Below are 22,545 nucleotides of genomic sequence, written 5' to 3'. Positions count from 1 at the left end.
TCTGCAGAAGCATTCGCTGAAGAACTTCAGTTTTATTTTAAGTGCAGTAGGAAACCTTTGAACGCCTTCTTTCAAGGTATGATATGATTTTTTTATGTTTAAAAAAAGATCACTGTGGTATATGGAAAATGGATTGGATAGGGACAAGAGGGAAGGTAGGAACATCTGTTATGACAGGAAAAGATTGCTCTTATTAACTAGGCTAAACAGCCACAGTGTTCAGACCCTTAAGGCATATTTAAAAGTCTGCAGATATTTCAGTGAAGTATTGAAGAGTATCTACTTTGAAGTTCATTGAAGTTCTTCATGATGGACCACCAGACCACCTGACCTGCCTCCTGAGAAATCTGTATGTAGGTCAAGAAGCAACAGTTAGTACTGGACATGGAACAACAGACTGGTTCCAAATTGGGAAAGGAGTATGTCAAGGCTGTTTATTGTCACCCTGCTTATTTAACTTTTATGCAGAGTACATCATACAAAAGGGCACGCTGGATGACACACAAGCTGGAATCAAGATTACCAGGAGAAATATTAATAACCTCAGATATGCAGATGACACCACCCTTATGGCAGAAAGTGAAGAGGAACTAAAGAGCCTCTTGATGAAGGTGAAAGAGGAGAGTGAAAAAGCTGGCTTCAATATCAACATTCAGAAAACTATGATCATGGCATCTGGTCCCGTCACCTCATGGCAAATAGATGGGGAAACAGTGCAAACAGTGAGAGACTTTATTTTCTTGGGCCCCAAAATCAGTGCAGATGGTGACTGCAGCCATGAAATTAAAAGATGCTTGCATGACAAACCTAGATAGTGTATTAAAAAGCAGCAACGTCACTTTGCCAACAAAGGTCACTTTGCCAAACATGGTTTTTCCTGTAGTCATGTATGGATGTGAGAGTTGGACTATAAAGAAAACTGAGTGTTGAAGAATTGATGCTTTTGAACTGTGGTGTTGGAGAAGACTCTTGAGAGTCCCTTTGCAAGGACATCCAACCAGTCCATCCCAAAGGAAATCAGTCCTGAATATTCTTTGGAAGGACTGATGCTGAAGCTGAAACTCCAATACTTTGGCCACCAGATGCGAAGAACTGACTCCTTAAAAAAGACCCTGATGCTGGGAAAGATTGAAGGCGGGAGGTGAAGGGGACAGTAGAAGATGAGATGGTTGGATGGCATCACCTACTCAATGGACATAAGTTTGAGCAATCTCTGTTAGTTGGTGATGGACAGGGAAGCCTGGCGTGCTGCAGTCCATGTGGTCTGAAAGAGTCGGACATGACTGAGTGACTGAACTGAACTGAAGTTCTTCATGATAGAATGTTGGATCATTATACCTCTTTTGGTTATATTCACATTTCTGAACCTTTTCTATACCTGATCTTGGCAGTGTTCTCTTTTCATGCCTATTTTCTTTTGTGGTGAGTGTCAGACTTGTACTGGCCAGGTTATGTAATGGTAGGTTCCTCCTATGTCTTGAATATATTCTTGCTCTAGTTCTCCATCACATCTTGTTTTTGAAACCATACTATTGGGGTTTTACTACATACATCATCAACCTTTATCTATCACATCTCCAAGGATGTTTACTAGTTCATTTATCATAATAAGTCTTTCAGATGTAGGCACTTGGCTTCTCTTTGAATATGTATATACTATGGTCCTCTAGTCCCAACATGACATTATTTTTTAAATCATACAGCCAAATCATCTATATAATTTAAATCATGATTTAGCTTCTAAATACTGGCTACTAGTTTTTAATTTGTGGTCATTTGCAAAGTCTGTGAGTGATCATGTTGACTGTTCATAGATCTGTCCTTAGAGAACACTGTCAACAGGCTCCTGATGATTAGATGGGTATAGAATAAGTGTATGCAGGTGGTGAACATGTGCATGTGAGTGTGTCCAACTCTTTGCGACCCCATGGACTGCAGCTCACCAGGCTCCTCTGTTCATGGAATTTTCCAGTCAAGAATACTGGAGTGGGTTGCCATTTCCTCCTCCAGGGGATCTTCCCAACCCAGGGATCAAACCCACATCTCTCATGTTGCAGGCAGGTTATTTACCACTGAGCCACCTGGGAATAAGTACTCTGGCTAAAACCCTACCGAACTAATAGGCTTAGTTTATTCATGCACTGTCCAGTACAGTACCCACCTGCTATGTGTGACAATGTAAATTAAGTTATTTAAAATGAAACAAAATATAACATTCAGTTCCCTGGTCACCCACACTGGCCACATTTCAAGGGATCAAATGCCACTTGTATTAAGTGGTAATGACACCGAACAGTGCAGATATTGAACATTTCTATTTTTTGTGAAAGTTTCTGTTGGACATGGCTGATCTAGACTATACCCTTTTCAACATGATAAGGAATGCTTCTTAAAACCCTAACAAAGGTGAAAATAATGACCTTTTTGCTTTTGTTCTTTAGTCTTTCAGGACTTGTCATTCTATCATAAACTGCATGAACTTTATAACCTCAGACATTTTAGAAATTAAATGCTAGAACTTGCCTGCTCAATTGTTTATACATGCCCCAGACATTTTTATTAAAGTCATTATGTCAAGTTCTTGGAAACGTTTGTGTTCTAGTCAGTAAAAGTAGTTTGGGTTGGTAGTTCCATAAGTGGTCTCTGTTGACAAGAGCCATGAAATACCTTTATATTGCACAGATTAGACCAGGGTCTTTGAACAACTGCTTTGGTTGTTCCATAGTAAATATTATAGAATATTTATTTCTTGGATTTACTCACATTCAGAGAAGTTGGAATGCCAACATTGTTGACACTTCTTTCATTGGAACAAAGAGGGACTACAATAACCAAAGGATAACTGAGAAATATACCCTTTGATTTGATTAGTAATTTGATTAGTATTGGGAAATCAGAAAACATTTGTACTGGAACAGAGACTTTTGAAGTAGCAAGACTATTGTGCAGTTTCTTGTCATTTTGAAATCACTTGAATTTCAAGGAGACAAAGGTACTTTTTGTCAATAGGTGCATGGAGGCCATGTGTAATGAAAAAGTAGGAAATTGTGAATGATGCCATTAGCTTTTTCATTATGATACTCCAATCTGATAGGCAAATTTACCTGAAGTGGGGCTTCCCTCATAGCTCAGTCAGTAAAGAATCTACCTGCAATGCAGGAGACATCAGTTCAATTCCTGGGTCTGGAAGATCTCCTGGAGAAGGAAATGACAACCACTCCACTTCTTATTGCTTAGAGAATCCCATGGACCGAGAAGCCTGGCAGGCTACCGTTCATGGGGTTGCAAAGAGTCAGACACGACTTAATGACTAAACCACCACTATATACTATTTAGACTCTAAGACTTCATAATGTAATTTCTTAATTACTGCTAACTATTCTCCATAGTTTTTATGTGATACTGTTAAATGCTTAAGTTGATTATGAAATAATACATAGATTTCTTATAGCAAGCATATTTGTTTCTCCCCTATTTGTTTTTGGTCTGTGTTCATTTTCAAATTTTTTTATTTCGCTTACAGTTTCTCCTATTTTTCTATTTGATTCTTTGTTAACATTATATTGGCCTAATTGCATACTATCAGTCTTATAATTGTGTAAATATTTCTAGTATTATGATTGTGTTGGTATCATCGCAAGATTGTTTCCCCACAGTGTTTTAGGAAATTGGAATGCCAAATTGAAATAGAACAGAGTTCAGAAAATAAACAAATGATAGTTCATTTTTTTTAAGTTATGATATAGAATATATGTTCCTCAGCCAAAAATTTCCACCATGAGAAAGCCCACATCGTGCCAGTAGTATGTTTTAATGTGAATGCACTTTATTAAAACACTGTGAATTTTTGCACTTTTGAAATGTTAACCAAGTTTCCTGAATATGTATCTCATCCTTTCTCATAACTAATTGGCCTTATAGTTATGAGTCCCTCATAATCATTGTATGACAAATTAAATTATTTATAGCCACTAACGAGATCAATTATCTGCCAGCAGGCTGAGAGTAATCTCTTCATAAGAAACAAACTTTATTACTTAAAACATTTAACTGCAGTGTTAGCTCTTCTGTGAGGTTCAATGAATAGTTCCTGTTGAATGAAGGAGAGAAATGAATAAGTATTTTATTTGGTGAAATTTGAATTCCATTAGCTTAACATGTTCTCACCTCAAATAGTAGTTCCTAGAACAATTATGGCAGCTTTTGGACCCAGGAAAGTAAAGCCAAGGAAAATAAAATTGTGTGTATTTTGATATTGGTCATGATGGAATTAGAGGTGGGTGTGGGAAAAATGGGAAAAGAGGATGGAAAAAAGTCAAGTGTGTGTTGTTTCTTTCCAGGTGGCTGCTTCTTTGGTTGTGTTGTGCCTATTTCCGAAGTGAGTATTCCATGTCCTATTGTGGATTGTATTTTGTTTCTGTTGATTATTTGGGTTTTATTAAACATTGTAATTTCTACTCTGCTTCATTTCCCCACAGTAATGTAGTAGAGAATTGAGTTCTTTTGTTTAAAATTGTGTGTGCAGTTTTTGTAGCTCATTATCAATTTTTAAAAGATTTAGTCGTGTTTAGTTTCCATAAAATGCAATAACAATGTTTAAGATGACCTTGCACAGTTAGTATTTGAAATTTTATCTATTTCAGTGGTGGAAAGCTTAGTCTGCTTTCTTGCAAGAGTAAGTGCTTCAGGTTAAAGGCATAAATTCTGCTAATAAAATATGTTGTATTTCTTTTGACTCAAATTCAGCATCATTTACATGTATTGGTAATTCATTGGAAAATTTGGTTGTCAAATAATAATTTCCTTTTGCTTTACAGAATATTTTTTCAAGACAAAGGAAACAGTACCAAGAGTGCAAATAACAGTTATGCAGTGATCATCACCAGCACCAGCTCGTATTATATTTTTTACATTTATGTGGGAGTAGCTGACACTTTGCTTGCTCTAGGACTCTTCAGAGGTTTACCACTGGTGCATACTCTAATCACAGTGTCAAAAACTTTACACCACAAAATGCTACAGTCTGTTCTTCAAGCCCCTATGTCAACCCTCAACATGTTGAAAACAGGTACTTAACTAGATGTACAAGATGAAGCTGCTGCTCCTCCACAAAGAGGGCCTATAAGTTGGTTGATTTTGTAGTGATAATATTGGCTTTTGCATGGAGGCATTTACCCTTTGTTGAGCTTCCTTATGTTGGGCGTGGGCCTGTCTCGGGTATTATAGGCTCTCAGGTACTGTCACTCTTCATATTTCTGTTTATTAGAGTAGCACAGTTTGTTAGGACATGATGCTGATGGGACTATAGCAGCAGAAGCAGCCCCTTCTGAGTCAAATATCCTTCTCTCTCCAGATATTTGAGCTAGCTCCCTTCTAGGCATCTTGTTGTCAATGTATAGTGCTGTTTAAAAGGGGAGATGATTTGAAGAGATCCAAAAAGCAAAATTCTTTTACTAATGAAGTATTTTGATGAGATAGAGTAATCTAATTTCATATAACTGTTCAAAGATAATCCCATAAATTCATTCCAGGTTTTATTTTAAATGGGTTGGGGTATCCCAGATATATTTTGAAAATACTTTTGACACTATCATAGAGGTTGGTAAAGGAGTACAAGCTTTTAGTTATAAGATCAGTAAGGTCTGAAGATCTAGTGTATAATGTGGTGACCATAATTGATAAGAACTGGAATATTTGATTATAAAGGAAAAAATAATTTCCAAGTCTGAGAGTTTTCGAGTGATTTGTATCTAAAAATCTCAAGATAAGAATTAGCCATCATTTTTTTTCTGGGTAATAACATTTCAGTGTTAATATTCAAAAGGATCTTCCTTATATTTATTCTGAAGCCCTCGTGTGTCACTAAAGTCTTGCCCCATTTGGATGAATTTATGGGATTATCTTTGAACAGTTATATGAAATTAGATTACTCTATCTCATCAAAATACTTCATTAGTAAAAGAATTTTGCTTTTTGGATCTCTTCAAATCATCTCCCCTTTTAAACTCATCACCATGCTTCCGTTTTAGAGCTAAGATGTTTTAGACCTAAAAGGGAATGTCCAATTACCTTCATCCAGTGATTTCATTTTTTTTCAATGGGAGAGCTGAGCTTCAGAGAAGGTAGGGGTTTTACCCGAGATTCTAGCAGTGGGAAACAGGCAATGAGATATAATAGAAGGAGCATGGGCATTGTTTGAGCTCTGTCTTGTCCTCTTAAGGGTGATCATCATGGGCAAGTTACTCTTCTGAGACTTGCATCCACATCTATAAAATGAGAAAAGGAATACTTATCTCAAAAGACCATTGTGAAATGAAACAAGGTCATCACCTACTGGCCATTACATAGCCAACATCAGGTCAATGCCAATTACCCACTCTTATTCCCTTTCTATTGTTTCCCATCTGAAATATACTAAGCACCAGAATGATGTGTTTTTTTTTTTCCTTTTTATTACCAAAGTGACTTTCATTTTCTACACAAAATAAATACCATGGGCTACTCCCCCCACAATTTTGTATTTATTTATGAAAAGGTATACAAATATGATTGATTAAATATGCTAAATAGTATATCATTAGTAAGGACTAGGAGATAGTGACAAAAAATAAGCATTGGATAATTCCTACATAAAGCTTTTTGTTGAGGGCTCAGATTGACACAAAATAAATGTGACATGGTCCCAGTGACCTCTCGAAATTTGCAATCTAGAAAAAAGAGATAAGACGTGTACAAGCAACTATACAACATGTATATAATTATTATAACACAGAACTGCTGACAAGATATATCAAAGGTATTCAGTGTGCCCAGAGGAGGAATGGATTAATTTGAACTGGTGCAAACATTGATGTGTCCTTGCCAGAGAGGCATTTTGAATAGGGCCATGAAGGAGACAATATTTTTTAGCAAGTAGAGATGAGGGGAAAGGGTTTTCAGGCAGAGGGAACCATATGGGAAGTGCAAAGAAATAGGAGAGAGTAAAGTGTGTTTAAAGAATAAACCAGATTGATTGAAACAGAATGTTTGAAAAGAGGAAGCTTGTTCCTTGGGTGGCTTAAGGTCAAAATCATGGAAGTTATTAAGTATTAAACTAAGAAATTACGACTTTATCCTGCAGTTCGTGGGGGAGGGTAAATGTTAAGATTCAATCTTATCAAAAACAATCTGTACAGTATTATTATACTTTAATTGTATGTCTAACTGACCCCTAGGCAATGAATTCCTTAAGGGCAAGGAGCATTGGCTGATCCATGTCTCTTATCTCAGTGCCTAGCATTGTGCCCAGTGCCCTGTAGACACTCCATGTGTGACATTTTTTTCACTGAAGGAAAAAATGATCAGACTTACAAATGTGAGTCTGTAATTTAGAAGACAGGCTGAAGTTAAAGTGTCAGTGAAGACGGTCGAAAAGGAGAACATGGCCAAAGTGGGCCACGTGGTGGGCAGGGAGGCTTTGAGAACAGCCACAGGTTGTGCTGAGTGCTGAGGTGTGTCAGAAAGGTGTGGAAGTTGAAAATTAGGGAGGCTCTACATTACGACATAAGGGAATGATGAAAGCACAGCCAGAAAATTATCACAAAACTCAGGCTTGTAAGTGTGGGATTATAGTAGTAGGAGGGTGCCTATTCCTGACGTAACTTGTGATAGGGCTCTGTTAGAGACGTTGGGCTTTGCGTGAATCTTACGGCGATCTTTATTTCATAAAAGTTTACAAGTAGAGACAAAAATTTGAACACAGAGTTATTTAGAGTCTTTGTACAAAAAGTTTCTTAGAATCCTTGCTGTTTGTTGTCGTTCAGTCACTAAATCATGTCCGATTCTCTGTGGCTACATGGACTACAATGCATCAGGCTCCCGTTCTTCCCTGTCTCCCAGAGTTTGCACAAACTCATGTCCATTGAGTCCGTGTTACCATTCAACCATCTTCTCATCCTCTGTTGCCTCCTCCTCCTCCTGCCCTCAGTCTTTCCCAGCATCATGGAATCCTTGTAGAACACTGAAATTGTCTATAGCCTTATACTTTTGATTATATGTTCATTTGTATTTGAGTTCTGAGTCCTTCTGCTATGATCCAAGTTTATCAAATTTTGATATATCTTTTTAAGATTACTAGTTTCTGAAGAATGTTTCTTTACCTTGCAGGTGGGATTCTTAATAGATTCTCCAAAGATATAGCAGTTTTGGATGATCTTCTGCCTCTTACCATATTTGACTTTGTTCAGGTTTGTAAAAATAAGTATTATTAAATGACTTCACTTTGTTGCACTTTTTAAAAGTATTTAGAAAAATTATAAAGAGTAAATTAATTCTTGCTTATTTTTCATTTGGTTAAGAGTTTGAACCGTGTCTAGTATATGAATCTTTTCAATATTAAAAAAAATCTTCAAGATAGTCATAAATTTAGTAAATTCAATAATAAGTCAAAACTGTTTACCTGACCAATGTGCGCTGTTGTGCTAAGTTGCTTCAGTCGTGTCCAACTCTTTGCAACCCCATGGCCTGTAGCCCACCAGGCTCCTCTGTCCATGGGATTCTCCATGCAAGAACACTGGAGTGGGTTGCCATGCCCTCCTCCAGGGGATCTTCCCAACCCAGGGATTGAACCCAAGTCTCTTATGTCCTGCATTGGCAGGTGTGTTCTTTACCTCTAGTGCCACCTGGGAAGCCCTTACTTGACCAGAACCTAAGGCAATTCCTCATTTAGATATAATAGCTCTCTACTTAGAAGTGATTTAAGACTTATAACAGACTACTTTCCCCCAAATCACTGTCCATGAAGTGTGACGTTTTTGACATTGGCATCACCTTTGATAGAAGTCACCTACATTCAGATGGCCTAGGTTACAATGACGATCAGTTGGTTTCCTGGTGGGCTATAGTTTCACCCAAGCTCATCCATGAACAACTTTGGCACAGATGGCTAGTTAGCAGTCTCACAGTAAGGACCATAATGCTGGGACAGATGTATAGGTAAGTTTTCAGGCAGGTGAGAGAGGAAGGAAAAATTCAGGATTAGTGAGGATTATCCCTGGGTTATAGATCTGAAGGCATCTCCAGCGCAGGCTGACTCTGAGCATGTGTCCTGGGATGGGGAGATTGATGGTGAAATGGAGCAGGGAAGAAGATGAAGGTGACCTAGGGGTAACCACGTTAGGATTCCATTAAGTGATAGAACTTGAGTGTTGTAAGTTGATAACCTTGGCTATTGAACCAGGTTTGAAAGTAGATTCCTGGCTGGCTTGGGTTGAGCCTCAGGGAGTAAACGACAAAGCAGTCTCAGTGACCTCCTTGGAGACAGTTGGAACAGGATGCTGCCCATCTCGGGATGAGTGGCCCCTTTCTCCTCATCCCCCATCCCTCCTCCCAATCCCACCACTGAGAACCTGTGAAATAAAATAAAGGCTGCCACTTTTGTCTGTATATACAACAATGTTGGCAGGTGCACAAAAACCAGATTGCCAGTTTGCCTCATCTGAAATGATTGGCACAGCCAAACACATTAACCATTCCAAGTGAACTTTAATATTTTGAGTTTCCTTCAGTTACTCTGTTTAGGGATATAACTCAGCAGCTGCTGCTGGAATTCATTAAAAAAAAAGCTTTGAGTTCATCATGTAAAGAAGTGTTGCCCATGTCTTTAATTTCTGGACATTTCTTCCTTGTTCTATGCTTATAAATAACCGGACTGAAATATAACATTAAATCAGTTAAAAAATGGAACATGGACATCTTGACATGATTGCAAAAGGATTCGTGAATGTTAGCCCTTGCTAATTTTGTCTTTAAAAACTTTTGTAGCCTGCAGAGTATTTTCTGAATCAGTGTAAGATTGATTTCAGAAATCCTTTGGGAGAGTTTCTTTTTGAACATGTATTTTATGAATTAGCACTTTTTGACACATGTGATGGTCTCATCCTTTCTCTTACAGCAAGTTGAATAGTTTCTGCTCAACTTCTAGTGTTTTGGGGTTCACTAGTCATTGCCTCATAAGTGATTGGGCAGGGTTCCTTTATGTTGATTTCCCTATTTTGTTTAGAAGAGGGTCTCACATTATGGAAGCATGATATGGCAATCAAATACAATAAAAATCTGATTAATTTTGATTTTATTAAAAAATGCATGCATTAGAGAGGTCCTTTAAATTGTGAGCTCTGTTGGTTACACTTATGTTCAGGTTAATGAAATTCCTTTCTAGTCACATTTCAGAAACACGTTTTTCACAGAATAAGGCACACCTATGAATTTCTTTTTTCCAAAAAAGTATAATTTATACTAACTCTAGTTCTTAACATTTGATAATATTCTGGGAAGTTTGCTTTCTGGCTTGGACATTGTATAGTGAAAATGAAAGATCCAGATTCTGTTTTGCAAATAACACTATTTATTTTACCTTGAGTAAGACACTTAATCTCTAAGGATCTCCGGTTTCTAAAATGAGGAAGATGTCTGATGATGATCACTTTCAGTACCAAAGTCATATGCTTCAGATTGTCATACTGGAAATGGATCATAACGTGACAAATTTGAACTTGAAGCCACACAGAAAAAAAATGTATCCTAGCATCCTATTTATCTCTATGAGCTTCCTAGGTGGCTCAGTGGATAAAGAATTCACCTGCGATGCAGGAGATGTGTGTTTGATCCCTGGGTTGGGAAGATCCCCTGGAGGAGGGCATGGCAACCCACTCCCACAGTGTTCTTACCTGGAGAATCCCCATGGACGGAGGAGCCTGGCAGGCTACAGTCCACAGGGTCACATAGAGTCGGACACAACTGAGCATACGTAGAATTTATCTCTATGTTTGAGTGCCAGATTTTTTTTTATGAAACAGAAGCCTGTACATCTTAAAATGTGCAAATCTTCTCTTTTCAACCTCAAAACCTTTAGGTTTTTTAATTTCTTCTGTCTTAATACAGTGAGCCCTTCTACTCTGATCTCTGCTGTCTTTTACATCTTTCCCCTCCTTATTCATTCTATTAATTCCATTAATTTGTTACTTAAAAATTCTCAAGGGCTATCAATTATGAACTAAACTGCAGATCTGGTGTTCATTGCCTGGTTTTAAATAGATATTTATCAACCAGTCAGTTACTTAATGCACCTTCTAAATGATTTCAAAGTGATCCTTCATTCTTATCATCTGCTCCAGTTATGCAGGCAACACCATGTGCCCTTCTGTGTCAGGAATACCTTGAAGCTGTTTTTGGTGGATGAAAATGGTGCCTTGCAGGTTTTATAGTCTGTTGATATTTTTTCCCCTAGAATTTTAGGACTTTGATAAGCTTGAATGGGAATTAAGATCTGTACTCATATTTCCATCTTGTATTTAAATCTATTTATTTATTTTGCTGTCCTCTCTTTAATACACCTGTTCTGGTATGACTTGTTTCTTATTCACTATGAATTAAAAGCTAGGACAGAATTTGAAGTTTCTTTGTGTAATTAGATTACCAAGCATATTAAACTAGTGCCTTTAGTTTTGTATAAGTGCTAAATTATTACCTTCTGACCTCAGTGCCTAAGGATGACTCCTTACAGAGCAGATTGAGTTGTTTTCCTCAAAGCTTAGACTTAGTTTTTCACTTCTCAGTTAGGGCTATATTACAAATGATTATAATCACTGGAAGTCTACCTTGTGACTGTTTCATCACTTCCAGTTGTTCCTACCTTCTCCATTATTCTCAAACCTTCTGTTGTATTGGTTGGGTCGGCTACACAATTCTTCCCGTTGTATTGTAACACAGTTACAATTCATTCCTAAGAATATCAACCATATCAGCAATAATTAAAAAAACAATGATCCCTTTCCCCACCCATTGTTATAATACAAAAGCTCTGGATTGGAATTATACGGTAAAAATAACAGCAGACAAATGAACACAGTGCTCTTTACAATTGTCAACAGCAAACAGATGAACAAAGCCTGATCCTAGTGAAATAGCTGAAAGTTTCTGTGCTGCAAATGCAACAGTATTTATCTTTCAGACATACTGGTGTTTAATACAGTGGCCCATTTAAATTAAATTGTGAGTGAAAAGTGAAGTCGCCCAGTCGTGTCCGACTCTTAGTGACCCCATGGACTGCAGCCTACCAGGCTCCTCCATCCAAGGGATTTTCCAGGCAAGAGTACTGGAGTGGGGTGCCATTGCCTTCTCCAAGATACACACTGCTGCTACTGCTAAGTCACTTCAGTCATGTCCGACTCTGTGTGACCCCATAGACGGCAGCCCACCAGGCTCCCCCGTCCCTGGGATTCTCCAGGCAAGAACACTGGAGTCGGTTGCCATTTCCTTCTCCAATGCATGAAAGTGAAAATTGTAGTTCCTAGTAAATAATACTTGGAAGTTAATTTTTCTGGGTTTTTTTTTTTTTTTTCCCCGTAAGACTCTCTTTCTGAGAAATGAGTATCCTCAGTTAAAAAACTGAGTCCTTTGCACTGATGAAGTCTTGTCATGTAATAACTAGGGTGATTGAGGCTTTCTCATTGTACTGGTGGCTCTTGTAGGGCAAGAGCAGAAGAGAGGACTTTCCTTAAATTGGCTTTCCTGATAGCTCAGTTGGTAAATAGTCTGCCTGCAATGCAGGAGACCACGGTTCGATCCCTGGGCTGGCTACCCACTCCTGTATTCTGGCCTGGAGAATTCCATGGACTGTATAGTCCATGGGGTCGCAGAGTCAGACATGACTGAGTGATTTTCACTTTTACTTTCCTTAAATTATTGTTGTCATATGTAGTTGGTCCAGGGTCTGGCACAGCAAAGATTTTTCTGAGTATTTGTTGAACAAAAATGAGTGAAGGGCTGGTACTGTAGAATTTGATGATGGACACATTAGAGGCATTTTCTCTATTAAACCTATCGTTGAGATATGATCATCTGAGGCTTTAGATGAAAATAGCAACCCATTCAAAGAAGACTTATGCAGATGTTACACCCTCATTCATGTTTCCATCTGCCAAAATGTTCTGTATTTCTGCATCAGTTGGAAAATGTATGTGTCATCCATGGGAGCTGGTAGAGAACTGGATTGCTGATTATCAGATAGATGTTATGATAGGTTTATTTTTCAACCCTTGTAGTGACAGTTACCTTTATACTTTATTCACATGGGTTTTTAGGGAGCAAATGCTGGCAGATTTTTTTTTTTTTTACTTTTTTATACATATGGATTTAGTGTCACTTGGAAATATAGAATTTAAGCCTTTAACTTGATCTGAAGAACACCAGTGGAATCAACTTGTTTCTGAGACTGCCCACATGGCTTCACTTTTGGGGTGGATAATGTGAAGAACTATCTCTAATGAATGGGCTTGACTTAAACACAAAATTAATTTGATAATACACAAGAGAAAAAATGGTCTGATTTCAAATTAAATCAGCCCTACCCCCAAAATCTTCCTTTTTTTTTTGAGCATCAGGGTCATCTTCAGTTGTTTTAAGGGCCAAGAACAAAAACAGAAAGTGGTGTAAAATTCAAGTATAATTTTTTTCAATCTTAAATGTTAATCATCTAGATTCAGAGAAATCAAGTAGCTTACCTAGATGACCATTCATACTAAAATTATTTTAAAATAAAAAGTTTATTTTAAAAGAAGCCCAGGCAAGAAAAAATTACATTCATTTAAAATTTGTCATAGAACACTTTAAAGGGTATAGGAAGTGAAAATATACTAAGATACAAGAATACCACGTTTTCTAAAATGTTGTTATGAGCAACCTAAGCAATTTTTGGAATTTTGATAGAACTTATGAAAAATGTGCTTTAATGTGACCACCTTCCCAGTAGGAAGATACCTTCCCTATATTTAAAATGGAACAGAGCGTGAAAACCTTGTTTAGAAAACATTGGTAACATACCTTGTCCACTTTGCAACATGGAAATATTTACTTATCCCTGTGTTTTCTTTAATCCTACAGTTGTTATTAATTGTGATCGGAGCTGTGGTGGTCGTCTCAGTTTTACAGCCCTACATCTTCCTAGCTACAGTGCCAGTGATAGCGGCTTTTATTCTCTTGAGAGCCTACTTCCTCCACACCTCCCAGCAACTCAAGCAGCTGGAATCTGAAGGTATGGCACAGCTGGTGACATGCCCACAAGAGCTACCTGTGGATATTTATCTGCAATGCATCTAGTTTTTCAAAACGTTTTTCCCGTTTTTAAACTCTTGCATGATATGACAACGAGTTTTAAAAATGTATATTTCAACTTTGATTCAGGGCCATTTCTGTACATTCTCATCATATATACCTCTCCTGGTTCTTATATTTTGTTAATAAATAATTTTTATTATAACAAGTAACAAATTTTATTTATTAATTAACAAATAGCAAATTCATTAATAAATAGCAAATTTATTAATAAAACTGTTATTAAATATTATTTTTGAGAATTTGACCATTATCTTCTTTCAGATTTAAAATGTAGTGTTAAACCACAAACTCTGCAAAAAAATCTAAGTATATAAAAGGAAACAGTAAATTATAAAACACACGTAGATGATTTTTATGAATTAATGACTACGTGACTTCATTTTGAATTTAAAACAAGTATATGGAGTCTTAGGAGGCTGGATGTATATGATATCTGTTCTTAATTATATAAATTAAAAATTGAAACGATAGTGCCACTATTTCTAAAGGTTTGTCTGTGTTCCTAAATGAGACTAGACAAAGTTCTTTTCAGACACCTTTGCTTTCTCTCCAGGGGTCTGCCTTTTGGTGCACCCCCAAACACTGCTTGAGCTCTTTGGAAAGCTCATTGTTCAATAACAGCCTTTGCTTAGGTGCATTTTTGGGGATATATTTCCAGTGTGCTTTTACATTGAAGGTTATTTGCTAAATTAAGTCACACAGACTTTCTTAATTGAGGCATTGAATGAATTGTCTCAAAAGAAAAACATTTTCAGCAGTGATTAATTTAGGATTAGTCAGATAAACAATACCCAGTGGTAGCCAAGGAATATGAACTAATAATGGCAACGATTTTATAATAAGTTTCCATCCACAGTAACCAAGTTAAAAAGGAAGGTAACTCATTAAAAAAAATAACAGATTGCATCTATTCAAAGTTTGAGTCACAATGAAAAGCCTTTCTATCCAGTGATGTCCATTGTTTGATTACTTGTTTGATTACTCATTAAGTTAACGTTTCTAAAGTAATAATTTGCATTAGGTATTTACATGACTTGCATTGTTCTCTATGGAAATATTTCACAGGCAGGAGTCCAATTTTCACTCATCTTGTTACAAGCTTAAAAGGACTATGGACACTTCGTGCCTTTGGACGGCAGCCTTACTTTGAAACTTTATTCCACAAAGCTCTGAATTTACACACTGCCAACTGGTTCTTGTATCTGTCAACACTGCGCTGGTTCCAAATGAGAATAGAAATGATTTTTGTCATCTTCTTCATTGCTGTTACCTTCATTTCCATTTTAACAACAGGTACTATGAACTCCTTAACTGTTTAGCTAAGCATTTAATTTAAAGCTTTGTCAGCCAGTAAAATGCTGCATTCATGTAAGTTAACGTTTTTAGGTATCATTAAATAGATTTTTTTAGTTTATTAATCAAAAATTTGTTTATTGTTGAATGAATGATTTCTTTGAATTAGAGCTGTATGCAGTTGAAAAACTTAGATAGATATATTTCATCACAAGTAAAATGAAGACCTATATAGACAAGTGAGCTCTTCTAATGAAAAAAGTTGAATTACTGAGCTTTAAGAAGTGTTGAGATATATATGTTACAGTGGATGAAGATTCCGAGGGACTGCCAAATTTGATGGGTTGGTTAGTTGTAAGAACAGAATTCTGTTCAAACAAAATGAAGCAAATGTTGGAGAGTTCCAGGAGGGCCTCGTGGGCAGAAGGCACACTGCGCCTCCATGGGAAATGGAACAGTCGTGGAGAGTCATTCTCAGAGCTTCCCATCTCTGGAGGCCAGATGCAGGCCATGCCCTTTCCTTTCTGTGGCCACTTCGTTCATTTCTCTTTCTCTAAAGACTGGTTTGGCTAATGTCCCAGGGCTGTGCAACAGGGACCTGGTATGGCCTTTCCAGTCAGGGCCCTTGAGTGAACAGCTGAGTTCCTCTGTCCAGTTACCAAGTATTGACAAGAACAGGAAACAGGCTTATATTGGCTCCGAGGTCCACCTGCAGTCCCACAGGTGCTGAGAGAGTAGTGGATTCCTCACCTTCATTGTTCCCTCAGCCCAAGGCTTTGGGAAATGATTCTGCAAAAGGAGTTCAAGGGGGCAGGCAAATGAAGTAAATCCTTAGCAGTACAATAGTTTGGGGCAACCTTAAAACAAAATAAAGTTTCTTTTGTGGTTCAGAATTAAATGATTTTTTCTTTAATTAAGTTATTTGAAACAGGATCCAAGAGGGCTGAATGAACAAGGATTTGTTAACAGTGAAATCACACCAATGTATCATGTGCTCTAATGTAATGATTAAGGATCTGATTGAGTCCTGGCTTATTAGGCATGATAGAGCGTTCAAGAACCAGTATCGCCCAGGACCTATCCATGAAATCAGATGCCCAGCCGGAGTGAATGGTAGCCACACAGCTAGTATCAACCCTGCCTCTGCTGGTCTTCAGCTGTGGTGACTTGTACACTTTAGTCGACTACTCTAAAGCCCTCATTTTCCTCATGTGTAAATAAACATAATAGTGCCTATTTCATAAGTTTGTGGTGAGTATTAAATGTAATAATTTGTGCAAAGCACTTACTGTAGTGCCTAGTCCATAGTAGGTACCCAAAAATCTTATGTTACTTATTATTTTTATTATTTTAAAAATTTTATCTTACTCTCATCTTAATATTCAGAATGAGTAATGTATTGGGCCCTGGATAAATTTTACCTGTTTAAAATAAGTGATTTAGTACTAAAACCACATACCTGCTATCTGTGGTTTATCTTCTATTAGAATAATTATGTAAGCAAAAATTTCAATTCATAATAATAGGATGACTTATTTCTCCCAATTTTAGAGCCCTAAAATTGTTTTATCATGCATTACAGCTGTAGGGATTGACTCTCAATTAGGACTTGATAACATAAATTTATAACAATTTAAGGACATTCTTATTAGAAAAACTTTAGGGCCATGAATACAGAGTATTTGTAAATTTTAATTAGTGGTCCCTTCTAGCCCTTAAAAACTAACTACTCTAATTAAGCATTTGAGTATTGTTCTTCCTATCTGAACTAATCAATTTTTTAATTCAAAAGGCAGTCTTCTCTTTTTCCAAATGGCATACCTATGAGTTCTGACTTCTCCATGAAACTCTTAGTTCTTTCTTCCCAACAGCATCTGATTGACAGAGAAAAGTCCTCCTTACAAAGACATGAAGCACATTTAAACATTTTCTGGATGCTGCTCACACACCTCTCTCCTGCTTTTGACTTCTTTGTAGAGGAGATTATTCAGACACAGAAAGTCTTTCCGTTGTCCATTGTAGTCTTTGAAGATATTATTACTTACAGAGTAATAGTAGAAGAGATAAAAATTATATTACCCAACACCAGCATCACCTTCAATATCTGAAGCATTAAAAAAAAGGGCAACTCTTTACTAATATGCAGTCACTCTTTGATTTAAAACATTGGTTGAATACTAACAGGGCATATTATCACTAGTGATGCATGCTTTGGGGAACTGAGATGAAAAATGGTTTAAATTGGCACAGAATCTAAATGTAAGTTTAACATATGCTGTCTTCTAGATATACATAAAGCGGTTCACAGAAAAGAGAAGTAGCCTAAAGTTTGTTTATATATTTTTTCCACCTGTAGGTGAAGGAGAAGGAAGAGTTGGGATTATTCTAACTTTAGCCATGAATATCATGGGTACATTGCAGTGGGCTGTAAACTCTAGCATAGATGTGGATAGCTTGGTAAGTATTTTTTTTAACTTTTATGAAAAAAATTCAGACAAACCAAAAAGTATAGATAATAGCATAAGGGATGACTATATACCCAGCCCCAACTTAAGAAATAAAATACTGCAGATGAGTTGAAGTTCACTGTTTGTATCTCTTATTAAATCCATATCTCTTCTTTCTTCCATATAAATAGCCACAGTCAAGATCTAGTGCTACTATGAACATTCTTGCAGTTCCTTGCCTAGGATTTTTCTAGGATAGCCACCCAAGAGTGGTATTGGTGGGTCATAGAATTCACCCATGTTCAACTTTGCTGCTGCTGCTAAGTCACTTCAGTTGTGTCCAACTCTGTGCGATGCCATAGACGGCAGCCCACCAAGCTCCCCCGTGCCTGGGATTCTCCAGGCAAGAACACTGGAGTGGGTTGCCATTTCCTTCTCCAATGCAGGAAAGTGAAAAGTGAAAGTGAAGTCTCTAGATGGTGCCAAATTGTTCTAAGATCCATTGTACCAGATTATACTCCCATCAACAAGAGTATAAGAAGGGACTTCCCTTTGGTGGTTTCCTGGTAGCTCAGATGGTAAAGCGTCTGTCTACAATGCGGGAGACCTGGGTTCAATCCCTGGGTCGGGAAGATCCCCTGGAGAAGGAAATGGCAACCCACTCCAGTATTCTTGTCTGGAATATCCCATGGAGGGAGGATCCTGGTAGGCTACAGTCCATGGGGTCACAAAGAGTCAGACACGACTGAGCGACTTCACTTCACTTCCCTTTGGTGGTACAGTGGCTAAGATTCCACGCCCCCAGTGCAGGGGGGCCTGGATTTGATCCCTGATCAGAGAACTGGATCCCACATGCTGCAACTAAGACCCTGTACAGCCAAATAAATAAGTATTCTTAAAAAAGAGAGTGTAAGAATTCTCAGAGGTCCATAGGTATTATATACAACACTTGATAATGTCAGACTTATTAAAAAATTGAAGTATAGTTAATTTACAATATTGTGTTAGTTTCAGGTGTGTACCAAAGTGATTCAATGATATGTATTTTTTCAGATTATTTTCAATTCTTAGTTATTACAAGATATTGAACATAGTTCCCTGTGGATACATACTTTGTTGCTCATCTGTTTTATATATAGTTGTTTGTATCTGCTAATCCCAAACTCCTTTATTTCTTCCCCATTCCTTCCTTTTTGGTAACTGTAACTGTTTTCTGTATCTATGAGTCATTTCTGTTTTGTATAGATTCAGTTGTATTGCTTTTTAGATTCTTTTAGATTCTGTTTTGTATAGATTCAGTTGTATTGCTTTTTAGATTCCACATGTAGAATATATATATGTTATATAGCATTTGTATTTCTCTACTGACTTACTTAGTATGTTATTCTCTAGGTTCATCCATGTTGCTGGAAACTGCGTTATTTTATTCTTTTTTATGGCTGAGTACTATTTTACTATATGTATGAATCACATCTTTATCCATTCGTCTGTGAACACTTAGGTTGCTTCCATGTCTTGGCTATGGTGCTATTCCATGTCTTGGCTATTTAGTGCTACTGTGAACATTAGGGTACATGTATCTTTTTAAATTAGTTTTTATCTTTTCCAGACATATGCCCAGGAGCAGGATTGCTACATCAAATGGTAGCTCTATTTTTAATTTGTTTTAAGAAAGCTCCATACTGTTTTCCATAGTGGGTGCACAAATTTACATTCCCACTAATAGGTGGGTGTAGCAGGGTTCACTTTTCTCCACAGCCTCCCCATCATTTATTACCCTTTTGGTTTAGGTTCTTTCTTGACCTTTTGGTTTATGGTCTTTTTCTTTTTCTCTGAGACAGTTGACATGTTCTCAAAATGCACATATTCATTCAGTTGTTGAAATGCGTATAATCAATTCCTGTCAGAATAAATATCATTATAAAATATATATCTAGGGAAAAACCCATTTTTTTCCTGCCCTCTTCTTGCCCTTGTGACAATATTTTATTTAACAAAAGCATTTTAATAATTCATTGAAATGTTATTTAACCTTAATATGATTTATAGCAGAGTTTCATTTTAGTTTGACCAGCTCTTTTTAGTGACTCTATTTATCTCCTCACTTAGCTTGTATGCATTTGTGGTTGTGTCTTGTAAATGTACTTTAAAATGTTTCTGTTGGAAAATAGCAGGAGAATACTAAGTAAATATTTTACTGGCATCTATTTAATTCTTTATTCAAACTTTCCTCAACTTTGACATTACAGTTAAAATCCTCAGGTACTTCTTTTTCTTTATCTGGAAGCATTTGTTCACCTTGTACATGCACAATTCTTTTCTCTTTATTGTATTAATTTCCTTGGTTTATGTAACAGCCTCTACAGCCTCTCTTTGTTTGGTGCCTGTCTGTTTTGCATGTCTAATCTCCATTAAAGTTTCTTTCAAGCTTTTTTATGTAGCTAGTTTTTCACATGGTCATCCTACACTTTGTGACCTGCGCTTTGACTTTGTTTCTTTCATCTCCTGGCATAACAGGATCTTCGCAATGAAGTATTATGTTATAATACGGTCTGTGACAAGTATCAATATTTGCAGTTCATCATATTTTTAAAAGTTATATTCTTTTGTTTGAATATCAAAGTGATCATGTTAGTTTGCGTTTTGCTGCCAAATAGCACAAGTGGTCTTGCCTGAGTCTTTGCTGGCATTTATCTAGTTATTAACTCCATCTTGCTGCTTCCACCCCTGCAACTGCTACACCTGTCCAGTAATTTGTTAGTTTTCACCTAGCATATGTTGAAAGGAGGAGGGGAGAGAGCGATAACCTCAAATTTCATGTTTACATATATGTTAACACTAAAGGTCCTTGTAACCTCTGAAGTAAAAACTCATTTTACTTTATTGAGTTCTGAAATGAATTTAGACCTCAGGTAGGTTGCCTTTTTTTTTTTTTTTGCCACATCTTGCGGCATGTAGGATCTTAGTTCCATGACCAGGGATCGAACCTGCACCCCCTCCATTGGAACCATGGAGTCTTAACCACTGGACCCAGGGACATCCCTCCACCTGCGTTTAAATTCAATAAACAGGCTGTTTTGTTTGACACTTTTAGTTTTTTAGTACACAGGTAGCCAGGAAAAAAATATCTTTAGACTGGGAAAGAATATTTCATTTACCCATCTGGCTGGGTTTAAGCATGAACATCAAACGTCAATAGAAATATGAAGTTACAAGAATATGACTTTCCTTTTACTGCTCATCCATTCATTAACTCGGGTGCCCAGACTTCCTTAGCTTTCAGCCAGTGAAGGTACTAATAATATTTGGATGATAACACTTCCTCATCACAGCCTCAGGTAGCTTTGTATTTATGACTAACTACACATCTCAGAGGTTGGCAGTCAAAACTGGTCAACAAACCTTTTAATACATTTTCCTGATAAGTTCTCTCTGTTTTATTCCCTAAGATAGCACTTTATCACCTTCTTGTCTCTTCTCAGGTGCTCTAATAATTCTACGCCTTGCATTTTCAGTCAATGATCTTGCTATATATGTCATAGAAAAAAAAAAGGTGGAGCCAGAAAGAATTTCTTCCTTTCTTTCCACTAGTTGTAACACTGTTCTGCACAACTGCTCATATGCTCCAGTTCCCTCTGTCTTTGTTCCTGTGTAAAGGCCGGTATATGCAATTAACTCCTCTTTGTGGTACCTTTCTCCCTAGCATAAAAATACCATCCCTCGATCTAACACCCCTTTTCTTTGACCTATTTTCAGCAGAAATTCTTGAAACAGTGTTTTACTCCATGTCATCCTCCCAGTCCTTTCCATCAGTCAGTCAGTTCAGTCACTGAGTTGTTTCCCACTCTTCATGACCCCATGGACTGCAGCACACCAGGCTTCCCTGTCCATCACCAGCTCTCAGAACTTGCTTAAACTCACGTCCATCGAGGTGGTGATGCCATCCAACCATGTCATCCTCTGTTGGTCCCTTTTCCTTCTGCCTTCAGTCTTTCCCAGCATCAGGGTCTTTTCCAATGAGTCAGTCCTTCGTATCAGGTGCCCAAAGTATTGGAGTTTCAGGTTCAGCATCAGTCTTTCCAATGAACATTCAGGACTGATCTCCTTTAGGATGGACTGGTTGGATCTCCTTGCAGTCCGAGAGACTCTCAAGAGTCTCCTCCAACACAACAGTTAAAAAGCATCAATCCTTTGGCACTCAGCTTTCTTTACAGTCCAACTCTCATATCCATGCATGACTACTGGAAAAACCATAGCTTTGACTAGGTGGACCTTTGCTGACAAAATAATGTCTCTGCTTTTTAATATGCTGTCTAGGTTGGTCATAGCTTTTCTTCCAAGGAGCAAGTGTCTTTTAATTTCATGGCTGCAGTCACCATCTGTAGTGATTTTGGAGCTCAAGAAAATAAAGTCTCTCACTGTTTTCCCATCTATTATGCCATGAAGTGATGAACTGGACACCATGATCTTCATTTTCTGAATGTTGAGCTTTAAGCCAACTTTTTCACTCTCCTCTTTCACTTTCATCAAGAGGCTCTTTAGTTCTTCTTCACTTTCTGCCATAAGGGTAGTGTCATCTGCATATCTGAGGTTGTTGATATTTCTCCTGACAATCTTGATTCCAGCTTGTGCTTCATCCAGCACAGCATTT

At 37.4% G+C, this 22,545-nt stretch overlaps 1 protein-coding gene across 13 annotated transcripts in view; it reads left to right on the top strand.

Moving 5' to 3' along the window:
• Positions 1-22,545, top strand: part of CFTR (CF transmembrane conductance regulator) — a 318,775-nt gene that overhangs the window by 140,180 nt on the left and 156,050 nt on the right. For all 13 annotated transcript variants that reach the window (XR_008717817.1, XR_008717819.1, XM_055590287.1 and 10 more), the window contains 6 exons: positions 4,341-4,378; positions 4,818-5,068; positions 8,146-8,225; positions 13,921-14,071; positions 15,220-15,447; positions 17,804-17,904. Coding sequence is in view for 11 of the 13 variants with exons in the window: in XM_055590287.1 (XP_055446262.1) it covers positions 4,341-4,378; positions 4,818-5,068; positions 8,146-8,225; positions 13,921-14,071; positions 15,220-15,447; positions 17,804-17,904 (849 nt within the window). In the remaining 2 variants the exon portion in view is untranslated. The remainder of the gene's footprint in view (positions 1-4,340; positions 4,379-4,817; positions 5,069-8,145; positions 8,226-13,920; positions 14,072-15,219; positions 15,448-17,803; positions 17,905-22,545) is intronic.

This window comes from Bubalus kerabau, chromosome 8 (genome assembly GCF_029407905.1).
Source record: "Bubalus kerabau isolate K-KA32 ecotype Philippines breed swamp buffalo chromosome 8, PCC_UOA_SB_1v2, whole genome shotgun sequence".
Classification (NCBI taxonomy): domain Eukaryota; kingdom Metazoa; phylum Chordata; class Mammalia; order Artiodactyla; family Bovidae; genus Bubalus; species Bubalus kerabau.
Note: the sequence above shows the minus strand (reverse complement) of the source record. Positions and strands in the feature narration are given on the sequence as shown.